The 24,802-nt window shown below is 37.5% G+C and overlaps 1 protein-coding gene across 3 annotated transcripts in view; it reads right to left on the bottom strand.

Moving 5' to 3' along the window:
* Positions 1-24,802, bottom strand: part of LOC100748598 (suppressor of lurcher protein 1) — a 531,082-nt gene that overhangs the window by 60,726 nt on the left and 445,554 nt on the right. For all 3 annotated transcript variants that reach the window (XM_033319041.1, XM_003486834.4, XM_033319042.1), the window contains exon 9: positions 13,300-13,495. In XM_033319041.1, the coding sequence (XP_033174932.1) occupies positions 13,300-13,495 (196 nt within the window). The remainder of the gene's footprint in view (positions 1-13,299; positions 13,496-24,802) is intronic.

Below are 24,802 nucleotides of genomic sequence, written 5' to 3'. Positions count from 1 at the left end.
AAATTAATGGAGAGTTTTTTTCGGCCGTAAGTGTAACGCAGCGAAAATTGTGGACGAAATAAACGGAAGTTTCGGGGCTGTGCGAAACGCTGAAGGCCGGGTAGAGCGGGGTTATTTGTTTTTGAAGTTGAAATTTCCCAGTTCAGATTGCGCTCGTGCGAGAAAAAAAAAATACTCTCTGCATATCAGAGTTTTTGGAAAACGTAGCCTACTTTGAAACAGACGAAGTTTACAACCGCATTGCGGATAATTATTGACTCACCCTTGGTGCGTATGTATTTATAGTGATATTTGTATTAATATACATTTATGTCTATTCCATCGTTGTGAAATATTCAGCGAAGACGATACCGATACCGATTGGAGATGATATCGATATCGATACCTTCGTCTGTTTTAAATTGTCTGCTTCGTTTCACTCTACTGCGAGATCTTCCCTTTATTACGAGCGAATCTTATGTATTACTCGGCATTAGGATCCCTGACAGTGGACAAGTCTGATTTATACTCGGATTGTTCCATAGCTTGTTTTCAAGTATCGTTATTTAGCACGACAGTTCGATTTCCACAAGTGTTATATTTCCTACTGTCAAAAACCATTTTATTAATGTAATATCAAAAGAAAATTGGAGGTATACGCTGGGTCTATGATGTATTTAAATTCGAGTTGTCTCGGAATAGTGTAAGTTGTAAATTTAAAGTATAAACTAAGAATCGTAAGAGTTTTTTATTTACAAGTACCTTACAATCAATTCTCGCATTGAGAATTTTGAGTAAGTTTCTCTGGCGTGGCACAGTGGCATGGCTAATTATTTATAACAAGTTGATACACTTATTAACTCAATGTAAGTAAGTATAATTTATAAATAATAATATTATAAATACGTAAATATTACTTGTTAGAAATATCTAGCCGAATCTAGTGCTTAGGTCTAACGGGTAGTGTTTTCTTAGCTTGCGGATCTGGTCCGACGTATTAAGTAATTTAGTAATTAGGGGTTTTCGATGTTTGTTAACTCTTTTGATATATCTATTACTACATTTTGTTATGTCAAGAATCGTAAGAGTGCTGGCGAAGAGAGAAAGAGGGAGAGAGTGTAAGCAAGAGGGTATGCCTTGGTGACGTCAAAGCTAAATGGGTAAAGGAGTGGGAGAAGGGTGTGAGGGTCGAGGGTCAGCATTTTTTGACCTGGGAAGACAGAAGTTACGAGCCGAGTGTGAGAATAAGACGTACGAAGACATTGTAGTCAGTTTTTGCTTTGGGTACTGCTTGTTAAAATAAAACTAAACTTCCCTTCAAATAGAACATCCTTTCTTGTCCTTACTCTAGACCATTTAGGATACTACACGTATGTCGGGTTCACGTTATGATTAGGGTTAGGGGCGTGAAACGAATCTTCGTTTGGATTAGACATTGCTGTTATGCAATAGAGAAAATATTGACTAGACAAATACGATTATTAATACAAGTGTGGATATTGCAGAATTGACAAGTAACCACGGCGATGGTCTTAGGTTCGATAACGAATCCGCGGTCAACTGGATAACAAATGTACTTTCTTCCAAAGTCTAAGTAGGACACGATTTACTTGTCTACGGTACAAGTATTACTAAATTAACTCTTTGTTAGAACGTAGAGTATTCACTGATCGTAAAGACGCTATGTAATTCGCTAATGAAAGAGAGAATAACTTTCCGTCACGATGATGCTGCAGAGGAAAACTATGATTTGTGTCTAAGGACACGAGATCGTCGGATTCGTCGAGAAAAGCCTTCGTTCGGAAAGTGAGGGAAATGGACGTTCCTGTTAATTGGTTAATTTCTATGTTGGTGTTTGAGGAAGGCTCCGGTGTTCTTTCATCTCCGACATATACATACTACAATAAATGCAATGTATATGTATAATATAGTATAGTATATTATATATATATCGATCAAGTGCAAGTATATTAAATTTCATATCGTTTGGTATTACTTTTATCGCTACAAACATTTAGTATACGATGAAGATGAAACGCGGAACCTGTAAAAAAAGACGTTTCGTTGGAAAATAAAGTTAGGTAAGTAGAAATACTTTTTATAGCCACTGTTTACTACGTCTCACAAGTACAGCAAATCCATATCCGGACCAATATTATTCGAGTACTCTAATATCCGAACGTTCTATTATCCCATGGCAACGTTTTTCTTTCAATATATGCTCGTGGGTCGTGTTAGAGGCACATCATTTCCGTTTCCCGGCCTTACAATCTGACACTTTACGGGTCAGCATTACGGGTGAAATGCGGAATTTTTTAGCGGCGAAGTAGTCGCACGAATGGACCGATATAAAGAATATTATTGCGTGTGCATTCGTGTAACATTATGTGCTCGGCCGGTCGTGTGTAGCGATATGAATGTATTTGGAATGAATGCATCTAGCGAACGTTGGGGCGCGTGTGACGCTCGAGGAAAATTTCGACCAATCCACTCGGATGATTGGAAGGAAACTGGCCAGGAAAATCAGATGTCGGTTGCGGCCGCCTCGCCACCGTTTCTATTCACTGCATTTGAATGCCTGGCCACGCTGTGTGCATACTGAAATACGTATAATGTGAAACAAGGGTATTGCAGATTTATTTCTACCGAAAACTTTTCCTTACGTGTGCTTTTCTTCTCGACAAATCTTTCTTTCACGTTACGAATGTGATTTTGTTTTATATAATTTTATCGAGTACGCGGTGACAAGTAACGGAGAAACGTGGCGATACACCGCCGTTCTTAAGTGTCGGAACATCTGTAAATCCCACGTAAGATGCGATAATTGACTCGGATTACTGGGAAAACCATTAGTCGATTCAAATTGTGTGTTCATGCGAGGCGACGATTTAGAACACGTAGAAATAATTTGTACAAGTTCTCTGCGGGAGTTGGTAACGATAAGGTCCGTGAGCGAGTCTTTCACGGACGTACCATGTCATTGATTTATCACATTAATGTAGCAATTTGTAATAAAGGACCTACAATAGTAATTCGAAAGTAATATCGAGCTTTAGCAAACTCCGTTCTGCAAATGTAACGATGAAATTCAGTAGAATTTTTAACAAATCCTGCACCGTACTACGACGTTAATTCTAGAAATATTCCACGAGAGTTATTGGAAGTTGGGTAATAAATAACAGGAATGTATACAGTTGTAATCTCGGTCTTTGGTCTTCTTTTTTAAACAACTCAGATATTTCTCTGATAAAAATCCTTTCTTATCGAACGCGTGGATTTTAATCAATGACCTGTCACACAATCCTGCTACCTGTGATTTTACGTAAAAGCATACAACGAAAATATATCGTGGCATTTTTCCACAGATAGATTCGTGTCTGAGTATATCAATATTGACAATTCATTAAATATGCGGTCTTTGTTTCAGTGTATGGTTTTATCATTCGTACCTTCGTTTAATGGATATTACCACAAACTACGTACTTTGCTCGCAGCTCGTTTTTGTCCGTTAAATAATAAAAGATGGAGAACGAAATGGTTTCATGGTTAAAAATTATTTATTTTTAATGCAAATATTGCCCACGGTGTTTTGTATTTGGTTTATAAAGTGAATTTATCTTGTTGATTATTCAGAGTGATAAAAGAAGATATTTCAATGTTCAGGCATGTGGAAAAAATATTTAACTCTTCGACGGTGTAGTAAAATAACGAAGAATTCATGGCGAATAATATAGAAAAAGATAGAAAAAGATAAACACTTCCGATATTTTATGAGAAATAAATATCATCGTACGTAACGTAATTGTTAACATTTATTTTCAATAAGAGGTACATTGTATCGAATACGATGCAGAGAGAATTACGTACGAAATCAAACATTCCTAAATGAAAAAAAGTAAAATATTTTATATCTTCCTTGGTAAGGCTGTAAGTATCTAAACATTTAGAATCTTTATTTTTCTCCACCTATGTACCTAACTTTTGTGACAATTTCCCGAAATATCTTGCATTGTGAAAAGTTTCTATCGGATAATAATTGAAAATATGTTGCGGTGCTTCAGAATATCTGATACGCTTGTTGGATCGATCGTAAAAGCGCAATATCTTGACTATCACAGCCTGCGAACCTATCAATATAGAACCGCAATAACTCATCTGTGTACGTCGACGAGATTATAATCACAGACTCAGGAAAGAAGAAATATTCTTCCATATATTGCGCATATTTGAAAACAAAGTGGCAAGGCATAAAATATAAATGAAAATATAAAGTATAAAATATACTACGAAATATAGAAATACAACATATAGGAATATAACATAAAACTTAGTTACGTGGACATAAAAATGAGAATCGTTTGCAACAATTTTTCCAGCAATAAATAACAATTTTCGAGTAAAATTATGCTTTTGTTTTATTGGTCATTTTTCATTATTCGGTATAACAAGCTGGAATTGTAGTACGTACGAATGAGTACGTATTAGTTTTCATTGATATTTATTAAACCAAGCTATAAGTAAAATCACGCACGTATAACTGCGCATATTCTCTCCATTTGTATCAGCAATTTGTTCAGAAACGAAGCTTCATACGGGGGAAAAAAGGTTATTCTATATTTTCGTTTTACCTTTGCCAGATAAAATTACTGCTTTTCGGATTTTTTACCTCCAGCTGTCCCATGTTTTATTGGCTTTGAAGACACAATCTATTTTATATGAATTCGTTGAGCGCCGAGCAATAAATATTATAACCGTGATATTTTTCATTTCCTAAAATAAAATATTCCATCGAAATATCGGGGAATTCTTATTATTTGAATTAAAAACTCGTTAAAGGAAATAACGTTTAATTTTTCTACCGAAATCGGGTGGAAGATACGATTGGAAAAGTAATTACTCGTTTTATAAATGTAGTTCGAAAGAGTGACGTAGATAATTTGTAGAAATTTTTGTTGTCCGAGAAAATCGACTTTGGAGATTTGTCACGTTCACCGACAGATTTCGATTAACCTGGCCCTCTTTTCGTTATTCCTTAGACACGCTGCCTTTCTTTGTCTCTTTTAATATTTCCAGCTGCGTAATTTATTTTCTGCTACAGTCGGCGATTCCAACTTGCAGCGAGCAGGAGCCAGCTAAAATCTTCGATTTACCGAAGTTTAGACTTCCGAGTAAAAGAGGTTTAACAAATGAAAATTCGACACAGAGAAGCTTTGTACGAAGCCACAATTATATCCCCCTTCTCGGGAACTTTTAGTATATTTTAAGCTTTCCCTTCGAACTCGTTTCATGCAACGCAAATAAATGCAAAAGTTAAAGACGTGGAGGACGATAGGAATTACGCGTTCGACCGACGAAAAACGATTAACTTTAACGTTAACGACAGCCTGTGTCGTTTTATATTTGTCTTCTTATCCGTTATCCGAGACAATCCTAACAGGTGGAAGAGAGAAGGCGACATCGAATAATTGGTTTCTCGCATCTTGTGACATATAGCCTAGCTATAGGTACATTTGGAGTCGCAGAGGAAGCGGCGATAGAAGTTGGAGTTATGTGGGTAAAGTTCGACTTGCAGTGGCTATTCGAAGCTCGAGTTACAAAGATAAAATAATGTATCTGGACACGTGGCAAATAATTCGAGTTAAAGTAAGTTTTATTACAACTTCTAGAGATTTTCGCTTTGAAACCGAGAAGAACGAACAAAATTCTAGTCTTATAAAAGTTTTCGAGTTACGGAGGCTCGAGTTAGCGAGGTTTCATTGTCTTTCATTGTTATTTTCCGCCAAATTAACCTTTTAGATACGTTGCATCACTATAGTGGCTTTCGCGGATGTCATCTTACGTTACGAAGCGCCTTTGAATTAAACGATCTTTTTCGTCCGTCTCGCTTCACATTTTTCTTATCCTTGCAACGTTCTATAACAGTGTTAACAACATACAGACAGAATATATAGTGTTTGTTTTTGATACGACAGTGTCAGATATCAATTGCTGCTTTCCCTTGAAATAAATATACCGATATTAGATGCTCCTTTTAACATGCCGATTCGTATCCTTATAATTTTGTAGGATCTTCAAGCTGAAAATGTCGCTTCAAAATAGAAAACGAAGAGCAATTTGAAAAACATCGAGCTATGAGCGTGAAAATTGTGACGTGGGTCTATGTGTCGTACCGGGCTTTAAAATATATCGCACTCAATTGTATTATTAATTATTAAATGAAAATTATTAAAGTTAAAGTATATGCGTCATATCTTTAAAAAAAATGATAACTTAATTATCAAAAACTTCATTTCAACGTGCTTGCGTAGAGAACAGCATTATCCGTTACACGACACAGTGCTGCATCGTTTACGCGTAATTCGCGTCAGAGAAACGGCTCCGCACAAAGTTGATATTTCCGCCACCATAGAAAATAGACTCGAAAGAATCGCGTCGATATCGGCAGAATTTTTCCGGCCGTCTTATACCTGAAGATTGATAATAATAATTGGAATAATTCGTCTTCTTTAGTAGGTGAAGCAAAGTGTACGTAATAATGAGAGCAAGCTTATAAATAATTCATACAGTGATATAAACGAAGTGAATTATTATCACGCTATCCTCAACGCCAACTAGGATAATGAATTACAGAATTAAAGATGAGTCACGAATACTCAAATTAAATAACCACGAACCTTCCTCTTGTTTTGCTAATTTCGCCCATAAAATTATTATTTCTTCTTCGTCGCAACATGGTTAACATCGAACGCGACACGTACACAAGCAGGAACGTTTCTTTGAAAAATTATTCAGTTCTGTGACTCGTTAATTTACCAGAGAGAGTCGTGTAACTAGAATTGTATTTATCGAATGATTCTACGATGGACGAAAATACGGAGGAAATATAGTTAAAGAGCGTAAACACGTCGCTCGATTCGTATTCCGTGCAATGCGACGGTATGCAACGCCATGCATCCTGTGCAACGTTGCTCGTTCAAATTTCCTATAAAGACATAAAAATCCGCGGTTTAGTAATCTTATATTTCAATTGAAAATCGCTTTAGAGAATATCCGACTCAAGTTGTGATATAATTTTCCATATTATATCGCAAGTTATGGCGTCTGTCAAAGGGGCCTGTAATGTACAATGCATTAACGAGTTTGCAACAGCTGCCACGATTATTAACTATCTCGTAACTATATCAACCAAGTTGATATTAAAGCAATTAAGATCGTAACAAAAAGAGAGAGAGAGACAGAGGGAAGCAGAGAAAAATATAGAGAGAGATAGAGAAAGAGAGAGAGAGAGAGACAGACAGACAGACAGACAAGCAGACAGAAAGAGAGTAATGAAAGAGAAGAACTCGGCGATTCTTTTTTGCCAGCGGTACGATCGATTCGATTTATTTCGTTGAAGTTGTTCTCGTTCTTTGCCAACGTCGGGTCGTATCGGTTCGTTGCCACGAACGATGTTGTTACACGCGATTATCTCGATTTTCCTGAAATGCAACCGGGAACAATTACATAGCCAGAGAAACATTACTCGAGTGACCGCACGATGAAACGTGCCAGCGGCAATTAAACTGCGTTTAAGGCCAGGCACGTGGAAAATGAACGAGGGGATGACCGATCGCAATTGCTGTTGTCAGGAAAGCATTGTTGTAGGCAGATTCCCCGAATACCATTCTCCAGTTGAGTATCTCCTTCCCGATCGGCGTTTCTCGTTCGCTTGCTTGCGAAGCTCTGCGAAGCTCGTCTCACGATTTACCTTTCACAGCTCTACACACGGCGAACGCTCTCTTTTCCATTCCACGAGCACAATGGATCGTGAATCTTCGGCAGATCGGTCAAGATGTCGAGCGAGGAAATCCTGCGTCGAACTTAAATCAGATCGTAGAATACGGTAAATAAGATGACGTTGCGCGCGTCCTTTTTCGCTGCAATTGTACCTCCTTCGATGGCTATCGTCCTATCTCAACTGCGCTGCGTTCTTTTGTTTGTTATTGGTAGAAATGCAGTGAGAACGTTAATGGACACAAAAATTTATCAAATATCGAAGGTAAGGAACAGTGGCTGAAACTTTCCATACAATTTCCATCGTATCTTTCGGTAAAATCTGCTTCTGTCAAACCAGTATCACGCGTAAACTTGTCGTTAGAACGGGAATAATCGTAAGACGTTACGAGAAAGTATAGCGGATTTATGGAGATTTCGATCATTGTGCATAACGTTACTGCTAATTGATCGGTGATATTTACACGAGTTGATCGGATTTGAAAATTGCGGGGAAGACAATCGTATGACTAGCGGATTCGACGCCGCAACATAAATCTGTTGGTCAGCGTGATTCTATTACAGTGGTTAATAAACTGACAGGTCAGTTAATGGTTGAATTTATGGCATGACCTGCCCCCTGCTTAACGAAGTTAACGAGGTTTGGGATAATGGCCGCTATGTGCTATTTTATTATCTTGTGGATAGCAACAATAACGCTCTATAGAGTAAATTTGAAAGAAACTTTTAAAGTTATTTTTCACAGTCATTAATTTTATACGGAATTTTCTTCGATACAAGGAACGATTACCTTGCAACGTATACTACGACTTTTCATGTATCTCGTGTTTCTGAAATTTACAGTATGATACTCTCTCTCTCTTGTTAGTTAACTTAAAGGTAGTGTCGCCGATCACACCACAAATCACGCATTCTCGTTACCATTTTACACGCATACAGTCGTCTGTACCATGAAACAGGCAATAGCAGTCTTCGATGACAGATTACACGTAGGGATATGGCGTTATCACCGTCATGTGATTGACGATGCCGCTTTTGAGTTAACTAGCTGGAGAATCATTCTGTACGAATTTACATTCTGTCACGAATATATTTACAAGCGCGTCTTTCAACATTATTAGACTGCGGATTTTCATGCATTTCTAGAAAATCTGAAAATGCAAAAATGCATAAAATGCATATAATGCGCAAATGTATATGAAACACGCACGGTATGGTATTCGTTATGATGTTTAATAGGCAAAACAATTCTCTATCTTTCCAATTATAATCGTAAAAATATGAATTTGCATAAGTATCCGCGGTTTAAACGTTACTATATACATACTGAAGTATTTGATAATTCTTACAAAACAAGTTGGTAATCATTTTACAGAGGGTTAGAAAATCGATTAGTAAACGTTCAGTAGCGAAACGAGCTTCGTTGGTAAAGAATAGATGCGCGAGTAAATTTTTAACGGGTAATCTAAATCTATAATTTAATTAATATAAAGCAATTTCGTTAGAAAGGTAGAAAGTGTCGTTTTTGACTATTAATTTCCGATGAAACTCACGATATTCTTCTTCCATGTCGATCAATTAACGACGCGAGGGATGTAATTGGGAAATTTATTATAAGAATAAATAGTTTAAACTGTCTGAGGAATGTCGTTCGATTTATGTAATTTTAATTCCAATTTCGGATAGAATAAATATTTAAACGTTAACGTTATACCATGGTGTGGTTACAGTACGTTAAACAAATTAATGGAATGATTATCTTTGCGAAACAAACATACATAAATTCTAGATAATAGAGCTCTCCATAATTATAGCTACATGATAGAATATATCGATATAATAACTCAAACCAATCTCCGCGTAGCCTGTTTACCGTCAAACTCGTTTTAATTAAATTCCAAAGCTCGCAGTACAATTTCACTAATAAACCGCACAAACTTCTCATCTCTTGACATATTCCTGATTTTTTCCGCTTCAAACGTACCTTTCGTTTCGACGCTTTGTGAACATTTCGGTTCGCTTCTTTCACGACACACCCGACAACTAACAATAGACATCTAATCTAATATATACTATTACTAACAAACTATTAACAAAACTACTAACAAAACACATCTAATTATTATAAAAGTTTTGAAATCTAAAATTTCTATCTGTCGTTCCATGAATTAACAAAGAAAGAGAGAGAGAAAGAAAAAACGGCGATCCTCGCGAGTTAGTAATTGTCTTAGCGAACTGACGATTAGACAGCAATTAATTCTTTCCCAATCAGCGTAAGTGGTAAAGAAAAAAGAAAAAAAAAAAAAAAATCGTGGACAAGGTTGTATATTGGCGCATTGTCACGATACACGCAATCCCTTTACAGACGCTACACACGTGCGTTGGTGAAATCGATCACAACTGTCCGTTCCCGTGCTTTTCACAAGGACAAGCAGAATTCCAGGAACGTCCGATCCTCGTCGCCGGACAACGAAACGAACTCGTCGATCAATCGGCACGCTAATGGCGGAATTCGGCCATCGCCACTCGATGCACTTCGTGCAAATTGTATTTGAAGGTACGTCAAGCATCGTTTGGATTCGCAGTTGCCAAATTCTACATTGGCTTTTGATTACACACCGAAGACGTCACTGGAACACCGCTTCGCTCATCCGGCCCCGTTAGTTCTTTTCCGTCATTATCGACGTGATGCCTTTTTAACTTTAACGCGTTCACCGCCAAAGCCGTATTTTCACGGACCTTCTAATGGTGTTCCATGATAAAGAAATCGAGTACGGACTTTTGTCATTGTTGACTCTAATTTTTCAGCGTTGGAAAAACTGCACGGAACAAAAAGAGAAAGAGAGAGAGGGAGAGAGAGAGAGAGTTAAAACGAGGGATTATTGCGACACTCTTTTTACGCGAGGTTGAATGCAGCGTTGAGAAACTAAGCAGAGGCCGTAGTACTTACTTTTACGTATCTGCTCTTTTTACTATTCAGATTTAAGTCGTTGCAAACAGTACGTATTATACCGTGTACTTTCGTATATTGCTTGGATTAGGTTCGATTCAGTTTGCCTTTAAATCAAAAGGTACTTCGATCAATTTTGTAAATGCCTTCGTTTGGTTGAAATTTTGTTCGATCGGCATTTTTGCGGTGAAATTCATCGTTTTAGATGATTAAATGCATATTACGTATCAAAATTTCTGCTCTTCCGTGTTTTTACAAACGTTTGTAGTACCTTTTGTAAGGTTGCAAATTCTCTTTGCTGGTTGTTGAAAAGATCGACATAGTAATAGACGCATTTAAACGAATAATCGTTTTTTACTTGTTCGACGAGTGATTCTACGATTTCAAACGCGAAACAATAAAAAATTGTTTTACAATTTGTGCTCTGTACGTGAATCGTATGCATGTGTTTTATTCGATATTTTCATGTTTTTAAAACTACGAAGAATCTAACACGACTGATTGATTCGACGAATGATTCACGCACCCATACCTTTTTACACGTCTTCAATCCTATCGCGGGCCTTGCTTTATTTTATTTCCTTTTCTGGTTTTTCATAATTTGTTTATAATATAATAGATAGTTTATATGTAAGGACTATAAGTAGCCAGAAGTATAACGTGTTGCTGGCTACTTTAAAAATCCAATTAATGTTATTGGATTTTATTTTATTATGCTAGTCTGTTTCACTAAAAATTATGGTCATTCAGTTTGGAACTTTTTATGAACGTTAAAATCATAAGGAGGATTTTCTCCTTACTGCTACGTACTCATTTGAGTATCGCTCGTAGAAATGTGGCCCACTTAACGTTTCAATCTGACGGATAATCGTAAAAATCTTCGCTTTATATAAAGAGGAACGCGTCAAAACAGACGCGAAAGAGCAATAATAAAAAAAAAAGAAAAATAATAATAAAACAATAAGAAAAATCGGAAGAGTCCCATAATTTTGGACAAATTTTGCTCCTTTCGAAGAATCGTATTTCTTCGAATACAAATTGCCACTTTATCACAGAGATACGATAACTATAAAATAAAATACGTTAGCGAGACATTATGAATCGTAGAGTTTTGTACTATAAATTTTTCATAAAATTACAAACAAGAAAGATCATGTTTGTCCAGAGGAAAAACTATGTCAGTTTAGTCATACTCTATAACATTTCTGGTTTTTAACTGACAAATGGGTCAGCTGTCCAAGCTTTTTATTTCGTAAAATCCTATCCAGGTCGGTATAACAGGTATCCGTTGAATTTCACAATTTTTATGACTTTCATGATTTTGTCTGCAGTACAAACACGTGCCTGGAACGTATCTCTGCCAATGAATATCGCGCAAGTGGCACATGAGAGCGATGTTTGAAAAGCGAAGCTACCAAGAATACGTACAGATATTAGTATGACTAAGTGGCAGCTATAAGTACTATGTGCTCAGGAGCAGGTATACCAAGATAAGTCTACAAACGTACAGTGCATGACGATTGAGGGTTATAAAGGATAGCTCCGAGATAAGTTTCAGAGGATATTTTGAGCACACAATTGCTCGCGTAACTGATATTTACAGATTCGTTTATATTGGATGGTAGCGTTATTTTGTTATACATATATATATATATATATAATATCGTGAAATTTTTAACGGCCAGACATTATTATCGTTATATTCCATGGAACTAAATGAGAGACAGATGTTACACAGACATAGGTAGTTTTAAAGCTTCGTTTTAAATAAAAAGCTTTTATTTAAATTAAAAAGTTATAAAAAAAAAGTATGAAACACAAAAGGAATTTAGTAGCAGATTCGCGGTTACTGCGATATCACGTAAGAACGGATAAGCGATATTTGCGTTCACTCTGTTTATGCAAACGTAACTAATTCTGCATCTCAAAATGCTAGATTCGTTGAAACGAAACAAGGTAGAAATGAAATTCGCGAGGGATAATAAATTCTATTTTCGGCCGCTGTCAATCTTGTATTGTCAAGAACCGTGAACATTTCGAGATGAAGAATTAGTTACGTTTGCATAAACAGAGTGAACGTAAATATCGTTGGTGTATTCCTGTATTATATCGCAGTAACCGCGAGTCTGCTACTATCGTTCCCTCCGTATTTCACATCTCTGCCATAACTTTTTAATAAAGTTTTCAACGACTTACGTTCGTGTCGATCTTTTTCTTATTTCGACCATACCACGTATTGACAACGTTTGGCTGTTAAAATCTGGAACACCCTGTGCGTACAGGGCGTTCCGTCTATATCGCCCACTTTGATATTTTCGTTACTTTTGCAGAAACAAAAGTACGTACGAGCAAAATGCTTTTTAGTTTGCAACGACAAATATCGTGATTCACGTTTGTTCTCTTCGACGTCGCTTCTCTTCCTTTTTCGATTTCCACGATCATCGATAATTTCTCGATAATAACGAGATAATTTTCGTGGTCGTATCGTTGTAAGCTAATAAAAGAACGAATTTCAAGGTGCAGGTACGTTGCAACGATCTTGAGTGGACAGAGTATGTCGGCAACGATATAACGTAAGATGGTAAACAGAGACTTACTCGTTCGCTGTGTCCGATACAACCGGCGAATGATACAAGTTCAAATCCTGGAACACCACTTGGACTCGTTCCTTTCCCCGTCCCTGGAAGTCGTATGTACAGTGCGTCCTTGGTGGATAAGGTTTCGGATATCCTGGTGACATGACTATCCCTGTTTTCGTCGAGTCACTGTTGAAAACGATATCGCACAGTGACGCTGAAAAAAAAACAAGATAACAAAGCACGTTACGTGTGGATACAACGAAATGCAGGACTGTTAAGCGACTGTTTAACTTTTTTCATTGCTGCTTTGTCGATCGGTATAGTTATCAAACTTCGATCGAGTTTCAAACGGAGGAGAATTTAAAAAAAGAAAAAAAAAAACGAATATTACTAGTAGACTAATGACCTTGACATATGTTGTCAAGAACAGTAACCCCCAGAAGATTTCAGCCATTGTCCGTAATCGTTTAAAAAATCATTAACGAAAGAAGATTTGTAAAAAACAACGTATGCTGTGCATATCATAAAGAAACACCGTACGCGTTGCTCGCTCGCTACCACTCGCTCGTAAAAATCTAGTTCAACCCGATACCAATTCCACACGTGAGTGAAACGGGCGGGCCATTTTTAAGAAAAAAAGTTTTTTCGTCGAAAATCGGCCCCCCTACGCTCGTATGTAGAATTGGTATTGGGTTGGACTAGATTTTTACGAGCGTGCGAGCAACGCGTGCAGCGTTTCTTTGAAATAAAACCTGGCAGATAAACGTGACTGTCGTATGGGCTATGTGCGTGTTCGCAGTCGCATATATTTACGCATAGGTGGAATGCGATGCACGTAGTAATCATTTTGTTAATAAATTATCGAAGAATAACGAGCGATGGCTAGATATTTCGGCAGGTTGTTCAGCAGAGTGTCCTTGACAACATATGTCAAGGCCAGTGGATTCCATTTTCTCAAGATTCGCCACTGGTTGCATCATTATGTGAATAATTCGTAACTGTATGATGCAGCGACGCAATTAGTAATTATACAGGGTGGTTGGTAACTGGTGGTACAAGCGGAAAGGGGGTGATTCTATGGGAAAAAAGAAATCGAAAACATAGAATAAAAATTTTTTTTTTTAATTTTTCCATCGAGACAACGATCTACAGTGAGATCCGTTATAACGAGACGCGATAAAGTGCACGCGTACCCAACGAAAATTCAAAGTCGATTTTCTCGAAAACAAAGTCTCGAACGAAAAATTTTTATTTTATATTTTCGACTTCTTTTTTAGCGTAGAATCACCCCCTTTCCGCTTGTACCACCAGTTACCAACCGCCCTGTACATGAAATAATAGCAGTTGCCCGGGTCTCGTCACGTTCCTTCAACCCTTCTTTTACGCGCAAAAATCTCATAATTAGACTGTATTCTCTCTCTATACACATATAAGTTAAAATACGTACGTATACGTGTCAGGTAAAAGGTTCTATATAGCTCGATTTATCCGCACTAAATTACGCACGAATATTCCTCATCATCCCTTCTACAACCCCCTCTTAACTTACGCCCGAGAAATTATTTCTGTGAAGTAGCTTAATAAATTTCAACAATTTTAAGAGAACATTCGATGAATCAATTTTCCTCGTACGATGGTGTGAGTGTTCATGAATGGCTTGAAAATTTATCGTGGAAATATTAGTTAAAAAGCTCAGGCTTTTGAGAGCCGGGCACACGCGGTTAAATCCAAGATCATTGGAGCTGGCTTCTCTTTTATTAACATTCGTCGTGAAATCTAGTGTTCAATGAAATGAAAATTACGAAGTATGGTCGTTTTAATGCGAATTCTTCGCACAAAGAATTCTCTCGAAATGTTCGTGAGATAGCTGCCGATAAGTTGTCTCGCGGCAACGCTCGCGATTTTAATTAATTGGCTCCATGTTAATTACCAGATACAAAGAGTATTAATTTATTGTCCTTTTAGTTCATTGGCTTGTTTGCGTAATTAGTTGGCCACGCAGGACATGCGACATAGACGCTTCAAAGGCAACGAATTGTACGCACGATGATGGCGTGAAATCTGTTTTCATAGCAAATGTAAAATTTCGTCACTCAGTCTCGTATTTAACAGACTCGACGAAACGTTTTCAGCTTATTTAACGATTTTACATGGATTGTACATATCCGATTAGAATATAGAAAAAGAGTTACGCGTAATCGTGGAACAAAGCTATCTCTTCGTTCTCGTCTCTATTATCTTTCTTCGGTTTCTATCTGTCTGGTTTCTATCGTGTCTCTTCCGTTTCTTACGTTAACGCGTTACGCCGTGTTCGTCAAATCGGCATAAGAAAAGATGAGATTATAAAAGATAAAAAGGCTGTAAGGAGGTTCTTGAATGCTTGAAATCCAAAAGATATGATACGACAAGGATTTACCGCATGAGAAGTAAAAAAGCGAAGTGATATGTACGATGGCTTATGAATTTTGTATGAGTGTTTGAATCACAGTCTTACGAACGTATATCTGGATATCGTTCTCGAGATTATTAGCATATCGAAAATATTGTTCATAGTGGCACGTTCCTCGTTAAGACGACCGCAGTTGCTTTTTATTTCTTTGAAACGGCGCTACATCTCCAACAGTTTGAATAACAGCGTGATATACGCGACGAGACAAATTTTTCAAAGAATTCCTAAAGAATTAAGATATATCAAGCTTCTGGTAAACCGATGATACGAAGTGCGTTATTATGTTATGACAAATAACTTTCAGCGACGCTATAGCTTATCACAGAATATCACGATTCGATCATTTAACTCTCCATTAATATTGATTGCAGTGCAATATCTCCGCTTCAATTTAACGTATCTCCGCTACGATTTACGTCAAAATTATGTATTTTAATAACGCGAAGCTGACGAAGAAAATTAAGACATAATATATTGATACCTGATGTTTATTGATGTATCTGCTCGTAGAACCCGATTTATTTGACAATGATTACAGCTAAATAAGATACATATATTCGACCATTAAATCGTAGTTTATAACATTGACTTATCGTAGTACAGTCATATTGCCTAATTAAAGTAGGCGTAAGCTATTCTCTAAGTCGATTGCGAAAGCAAATTTTCTTTTAACTACTTGAACGTATAGAAAATTCGAAAAATTATATCACCTTCTTACTAATGTACATCGAAAAGAAACAGATCTGTTTCGTGATTTATTATACGCATAATTGAACTTTTAATTATAATTCTACTCTTCTTTAATTTTCAAGCTTTCATGCTTATTGCATTTGATTTATTAAACATTTGAAGAGGGATTTTCGTGTGACAACGATAAAAGCAAGTGATTTTTATGATTTTCTTTTAGATTAACTACCGCTGGTTATGTGGAACTCTTTGGACTGTACGTAGTGTAAGTGCAATTTGTTTATTTCACTTCTTCTTATTGTTTATTGCACATTATGCAAGCCTTGTGATTATGTTTGATGAAATGTCGTTTGACGTGGTCGGCGTGCAGTACAACGTCCGTTCATAGTCGTTAAAGTGTAAAAGTCAAGGAATTTTCTTCAAGTTCGATAGACTATTCTACGACTGAACCTATTTTTGAGAGGAAACCGTGAAAAATTGAAGTTCTAACGTCTCGAAAAAAATGTACCTTTTCCGGCAGGTAAATTGAACGTGTATCATCCAAAAAGGCATTATAAATAAATAATGGAATAGAAATTTGAGGTTTGATCCATGAACGGCAATTTGTAACAAAGTGAACGAGTTTCGTTCGAAATTGATTGATCAATTACTTTTTCAATTATCGTACACGCCAGTTTAGAAAGTTGCTAAACAATCGGAACAATTTAACTAAAAAATTACATTTCAACTTCTATTTAGTATTACAATTTAGTAGTACTTGCTTCGAACAAATATTCATCAAAATCGCTCGTTTCTCTCGTTGTTACGCCCCCCCCCTGCCCTTAAATCAAAAGTTTAGATACCCACTTTATATCAAGCAATTCACAAACATCGATATCAAACTCTATAAAAATGCAATTACAATTAAATACAAATTATATTTATACATATATATATATACAAATGCAAATTATAATTATATTTCAATGTAATTATAATTAATTGCAATTACAATTACAATTATAATTAAATGTAAATTAAAAATCTATATGCCGCTACTACCTGAATTGTTCTAACATTGTATATTATCTTTATATTGTCATGTATCAAAAGCTGTGACAAAGTAAACGAAGATATTTTTACATCCGTTCGTAAATTCCTCGATAACTGGGTTAGCAAGCGGCAGTCTCGCAGACTTGCCGCGATTACGGTGCCGTTTCACTTCGTTAGTGGCCAATTTCCGCGGAAACGGCAGATTACATAAGCGAGAAACGAGCAATGCGACCGAATCCGCAGCGGTCAACAAACGCGAGCGTTGTCGAGCGATTCGTTAAATCGTACAATACTCCGCGGCGAAGGAAATTAATGAGCTGGTCGGGGTCTCCGCTTTAGTCAGAAAAATACAAGGAAATGCCCGAGCCACGACAAGTACCCGCCCTAATTGAATAATCGTGCCGCGCCGGTAACAGCCACGCGATTCGCCAATTTTAATTCACTTTCGACGTTAATGCGGTTTTTATTTAACGATAGGAAAGACCCGTACCGAAATTAACGCGCACCTTTTCCACGTTTAACTCGGCGAAATCAGTATAATTCCACAATTTTCACCAGCCGAATTTTCTACACGATTTCAACCGGCTGCCCGATATACACTATGATTCATAAATGCGCATTTATATATTTTGCACGAATGTAAATACTCGAGACGAGTGTATTCGACGTTTGATAATAAGTTAACATTTTGGCTAACTTACACTGTCGTTTCTAAGTACACGGACATTTTGTTCGACTCATATCAACGATACACGAATAATTAATAAGATATATGAACGAATACGATATTTACTATCTTCCTGCGATCTTAGGGAGTTTACATATATCTTCTTGGGTAATAAAAGTTATATATATATATCCATTATCAACTCTGGAAGAGCCTTCTCTATTTTATGTCCATGCATCGACAGTTAATCGAACCGACGATAACGCAATGTTCGTCCGTTCTGAAACGTGCATTTGTGAATCACGCTAAATAGAAGCTGCATAGAAGTTGCCAAAAATATGGCAGCCCGGTAAAAAGCGAAAAATTCAGAGTGAAAAAGGAGAACGTATAGAAGACCGGAAGAATGTTGAGCAAGTAAAGCTGTTTACCAGCGCATTCATTATTTAAGTCCTCTGAGGGAACCGCGGCAGCGGCTTATCGACTTTTGAACACCGCTTATACGGCAAGTCAAATAACGGGAATGAGCAAAGAGGTGCGCGATAGGAGCGGGGTAAACGTTTTAATTTGCATTCATGAGCCGTCCTCTCAAAATTCTTAGGAGGCCACCAAGTATTCCAAGTGCGTCTCTCCGGTTATATCCAAAGGGCGAATTCACTTATGACGATCGATGCGTCTGCTTACTTGGAAAGAATATGGCCCTATGGTTAGCCTAATGTATTCGTCGAGTAGCCGATGCAGACGTCAGATCTGAACCAAGGGACAAGAGAGCGTTTTATATCGAGAAGTTAACAATCGGAAACGGACGGTCTATCGATTGCTTCGACGAAGATCGACTGCTTTATTTTCGGACTATTGTTGCAACGCATCGAAGAGAAGAGAAGGATGTTCTTCGGCTTCCTCCCTTTATCGAGCTCGTAAATGCTCCAAGAATTATATATTATTAAGCGTTTTTATTTTCTGCTTATGTACGGAGAATGAACGAGGTACGAGAACGCATTGAATTATTAGTTGAAGGAATCCTATCGACAATCGCGCTGTTCGTTACACGAATTTCCTTATAAATAGACTACGGATTTTCGTGCATTTATAGCGAATTTAAAGGTGCAGCGATCCATAGAATGCAAATGAAAAGGGGGTAGTTCTCGTCGTAATTTTTAGTAGCCGAAACAGAGTACCACGCAAGTTCCATTTCCTTAGTTCTCTTCACGAAGATACGATACTGTATAGAAATCCGCAGTCTATTTATGTCTCTTTGTATTCTGAAACGAGGTATAAAAGAGGGAAATGCGTGTCACAAAAAAATCTGAAAATCTTCTAGTGCAATGTAAATCTGTTTTGACATTTTCGTCAATTTGGGCAAAGAAAGAACAAACGGACAAAATACGCAAAGCGTAAAAATGTAAACACATAGTAGCTGCAAATTCGAAATTCCAAATCGATACAAACAAATATATCCGTGTGTACAGTGTGTGTTTCGTTCATCATAGATTTCCTGATACGGAAGCAAGAAAAAATGCAAAGTAGTACGCCTTTGTTCTTCGTACGATAAGTTTGATAAAATTAATTTACATTAAGGTAATGGTTTCCGGACTGATAGTCCAAGCTGAAGTATTCAACACTTTAATGTAGTTTATAAGGTCTACGATGTACGCAGTTTAGAAGCTATAGTCTTGTTGCTTAGGCTGTATGTTCATTAAATGGATATGCTAAATAAGCTTGGCATGTAACATGAAGGTCCATTGCAATTTGTACAATTATGTAAGGGTAATTCCGTGATAGAACGTAGTTACTGTTAATTGTATTCAAAAGAACTTTTATTAACCCTCTGCTCACGCAACCCGTATTGTTCCAACGTACTATCCGTACTTTGATTAATTATACGAATTAAATTTTTCCTATTTATCGCAGATTTATTCATGAAAGTCGTGCGGCTCACGCGTTCGATCGTATATTAATATCGAATTATTTCCTATACGGATTTACGAGTAATATTTGCTCGCTTCTCTTTTCAAACCGATTCACGTATATTCTATTTTGAAAAGCTTCTCGTTTGGATATTTTTGACTTCACTACGTTATATCTGATCCTTATTAACACGAGCGTACGCGTATCGCTAATATAAAAAATACCAGGTATATGTACAGCGACCCTCGAGAATTTCCAATTTTCTCGGAAATGTTAATAAACGACCTACAACATCTGCTTTAGCCTTCAATTCCACGGTATCTTTTGTTTAATAATATGGTTTTCTGCTCGCAAGAAAACCACACTCTAAAAGGTATGACAGCTTTATGAACACGGTAATTTCGGATCTTGTTGCGTTCTTCCCGTCATTTTCCACCGAACCGTGTTTTTCTGTCGCTAAAAGCTTCTCTAAATTTAAGAAGAACATCGTGTAAACGCATCCAATTTACAAACGCGATTAAACCCGAACTTTGTATCGAAAAATATCTGGTTGATTAATTCGTGTAAATATTAGGTTGTCCGAAAAGCTTCTTTCGTTCTATAAGGAAATAATAGACGCACAATGTTTTTTGTTTTGTATTGGTTTATCGAATTATGCACGAACATAATAATAGAAATATAACGAAATGGATCGCGTCTAATTCGATAAAATAATATAAAACAGAAATTGTTGTTCATCTGTTATCACCTCATGAAACGAAAGAAACTTTTCGGACGACCTAATACTATAAAAGCACGACGATTCGAGCGAAGTGAAGCATCGAATACGAATACGATACGATCGCTCAAACGATGAACGACCGTCTCAACTTCTTTTTAATAAGAAATTTAGAAATTTGTTGGTGGAAAGAAATTGAAATGTATCGATCAGATCTTACAGATGTACGAGCATTCTTTCGCTTTGCTGGAAGCAGACAATCACGAACAAGAGCCTGTTTTTGTTAGAATGCTTCGACTAGGCCCGATACGGACGAGCGACTTTTGTCCGTGCGATCGTACGTCTGTCTTCGTTGTTCTTAACCGGGAAAAGAAAGAAAGACTTGGAATCGCGCGGACAAAAGTCGTCTGCGTCGAGCCTTACAAAGGATATTGCAGATCAAGCGAATAGCGGTTCGAGTAAATTAATAAGTTTCAAGGTATTCGAATTAAACCGAACGAGGCTTAATCTTGCGAAACGAAAGAGCGAAGAAAAGAAACTATGGAGAAAGCTTGTTAGCTAGAATTTTCTCGAAAACCAGAGAACAGATAGAAGAACGTATGAGAAATCATCAAAGTATCTCTCTCGTTTGAATACACGTCGCACAGAGTGTCTCGTCAAACGTAAAGAATTGAAAATCATTGGAAATTGTACTTCTCGGTATGATCGAAAGGGCGGCGATTAATTCCAAGCGCATAAGCGAACCTTGGCGCGGCATCGTGCACAGGGCTAATTAAAATCTCGTTCGCTGAAATTGTCATACAAACGTGTACACAATGGCCGTTGGCGTCCAACTGTGACTCTGAACGCCGGTTTCCCGAAATTTAATCGCACCTCATTCCCATTTTGCGTTACGCACATCCATGCTTCTGTGAAACTCGTGCTTGGAAAATTTCAATTTACCAACAGAGTCAGTTTCGTAGGAAACTCGTCGAATATCAGCGGGCTATCCAACCACCAAACACATCTCTCCATCTGGATCGCTTGACGTGTGAAAAAGGAAGTTACGCAAAGCGGGCGGAATTCCGCCGTGTGTCAAATCGACTCGAGCGCGTAATTTCGAAAACTCTGGGCGCGTTACTCTCTCCCTCTTTCTCTCTCTCTGTGGTAATTGCACGTCGACGCAACACGACACGCAAGCACGAGTCGGAGCGACGCGTGGGAATTGTTTTAAGCTCGTTTCACTAGCCGGCGGAGTAGATGGTCGCGTCGCCTTCGTTGCGATACAGGCAATCTGTCGTCTGGTCGGTGGTCATCGCGCGAAAAGGTCGCGCCAGTTCGTAGAACCGCAAGAGGGTGAAAACCGTTGTGACAATCCACGCCTTGCCGCAACTGCGGATTTCCTAATTAAACAGCGTATTTGACCGAGGACAACCGAGTCAGCAGGCACCAACCTTCCGACGGTATTAATAATTTACTGTTGAGAAAGGAGAAAGGGAGGGGCGGTAGAACTTTGGTGAAATTAATTTGAACGCCATTTGCTGGCCATGTCTTGCCGAGTAACCGACCAACTTCGTAGATTTAAGCGACTGGCTTAGTATCCTCGGCTAGATCGCGGCCCGATGTCCGCCACTCGCTCAGCAGAATCGCCACGGTGGCGAAATATCCGCGCGAATATCCTGTTCCGTTTCGGTAATGCACCTTCATATTTTCTTGCGGATTTCTGCATTATTCACGCGCGGATATTTCAACACGAACCGCGCGGTCACGGGCTTCGTCAGTTATGAAGGCCGCTCACCAGACACGAGCCGAGAATTCGCTATCGTATATTTTGGTCCTGGCCTTCCTTCCATCGTTTCCGGACCCGGCGAACTTTCCACCAGGAAATCTCCGTCGCTTCGTTCCGCACGACGAATATTTGTCAACGAGCGTCTATTGATGTTTCGGAATTCGACGAATGGCGCACGAGGAGACAGGATCGTACGTACGGGAACGACAGACGTAGGAAAACATGCGAGCAGAAAAATTGTTAGCGCTGCGAATGTGCAACTTTAATGGCGGTGAGGAAGTTTTAAAGCAATCGGTGCAACGATATCCTGGTACATACTTATTTTTTTACCTGTATGTATTTTAAATATTTTAGTTTTATATATTTTCGTCGTCGTTGCATTGCCGTGCAAGATAGCTGTCACGAGGGAACGGTATCTGTGTTAGGTCGTCCGAAAAGTTTCTTTTATAAGGAAATGATGGATGCACAACATTTTTCGTTTTATATTATTTTGCTGAATTACGTAGGATCGATTTTGTTCTATCAAAATGAAGATCACAACGTTCGACGGATTAGGTTTCATGTTTGTATAAAGACGTGTCTGTAAAGGAAAGACACTTTTCGGACAACCTAATATAGCGTTGTATTCGCGTCGTATATAGCTTAATTGTGGATTAATAACGAAGTAATTACTTCAAGATAAACTCCACATCTTTATTTTCGTATATCCGTGACCTGGAGACCGCTGTTACGCAGAAAATAAAATCTAGTGAAACAAAAATATTGTAAATAGGGAGAGGTCCATATTATCGTGCCCTTGGATATAAATTATGTTTTGGGTTACAAGGTGTAGGAACAAAACAACTAATAAATAGATTTCTATTTATGTTCCCTGTAGCCTTCAGCTAGACCTACAAGGTTAACTTTTTTGGTAATGCCCTTTCGCTATAAATATATGAACGTGCTCCCTATCGATTCTATCGTATTGTAACACTAAGAGAGTAAGAGTCTGGTTCAGCATAAACTTATACATTATACTTATACCTTTATTTATTTCAATATATTTTTCTATTACAAATTCATCCACTCGTTCTTTTATCAGTCAACCTCGACGAATACCGTGAAAGCTAAAGATTGCAATGATAAACCGAGAGATTAATATTAAATTGTCTTTGTCGATCGAATACAAAGTTGGTTTCGTGATTGTGCGAATAATTGGAATAATTGGATCATCTCGTATCGATTAAAATTTAAACTTCCTAAGCATTGGGTATTTTTAACACAAATATAGGAATATTTTTTTTATATATAGGAAGAAGGAAAAATCGTTTTATACGAATAGAATTAAAATAATATGCAATTATCGCAAAGTGCACGTATAGTGGTGATTCATGCGCGTCGATTTATTTAATTACACTGGTTTCCTCTGATCAATTTTTAATCAACCTATTTTCGATATTTAATTCTGGACTCCTGGAAATAACGACACGCTAACTAATATTCGTAAATAATGATTAACAGTGAAACAAACGAATAATTGTCAACGGTACATGCTAATATGCTTATACGAATGAATCAAAGAAGGGAGATTTTTGCATGCATAATACAACGTAATAATTAATTAAAGATAGCGCAATAATAACAATAATTTGCTGGCAGTTTCTTTCGCTGCTTATTAAAACGATCGTATTAGCGTAATTCATTACTCAGAGTACGTTAATATTAATAATGATTACCACTAATTGTCGCCGGTTGTTGTATCGTTAATTATTAATTTATTTCCATATTCAATTATTGTTCATTATGAGTGATTAAATTTGTTTTGCATAGATGTGATGATCGGGAAAGTTGGCGTGTAATGTGGTTGCGGTGATACGACGATTGAAAAGCGTAAATACAATGATTAGAGAGTGTGGAGAGAGAGTGCAGTCGAGTAAATTTGTGTCAAGCGGTATCAATAATTCGCGGTATAATATTTTGAATCTATCGTAACAAAACGTTTCCCTCTCCTGGCAAATTACCCCTACATTTACATTAATTTTGTATTATCAGAATTTCGGTATAGCTATCTGTGAATTATAATTACATAGAATATATTCGCTTTGTGAAGTGAAATAATTACGTTTTTGTCGTACGAAGCCGCTGTACTGTGTTATGCGCGAATGGAACGTACCACAATTTTATTGGAAAGAAGAGAACGTCATCATTTTTGTTTGGCAATTAGTAACATAACGAGTAACATGCCATCGCAAATCCCAGTACATCCAGGCAATTAATCGCCAATTAATTAATTTTTACCAGCTTTGTGTCTTAAAA

The sequence above is a fragment of the Bombus impatiens genome, unplaced genomic scaffold, assembly GCF_000188095.3.
Source record: "Bombus impatiens unplaced genomic scaffold, BIMP_2.2 scf_0135, whole genome shotgun sequence".
NCBI classification, from domain to species: domain Eukaryota; kingdom Metazoa; phylum Arthropoda; class Insecta; order Hymenoptera; family Apidae; genus Bombus; species Bombus impatiens.
This window is presented reverse-complemented; position numbering and strand designations above follow the sequence as displayed.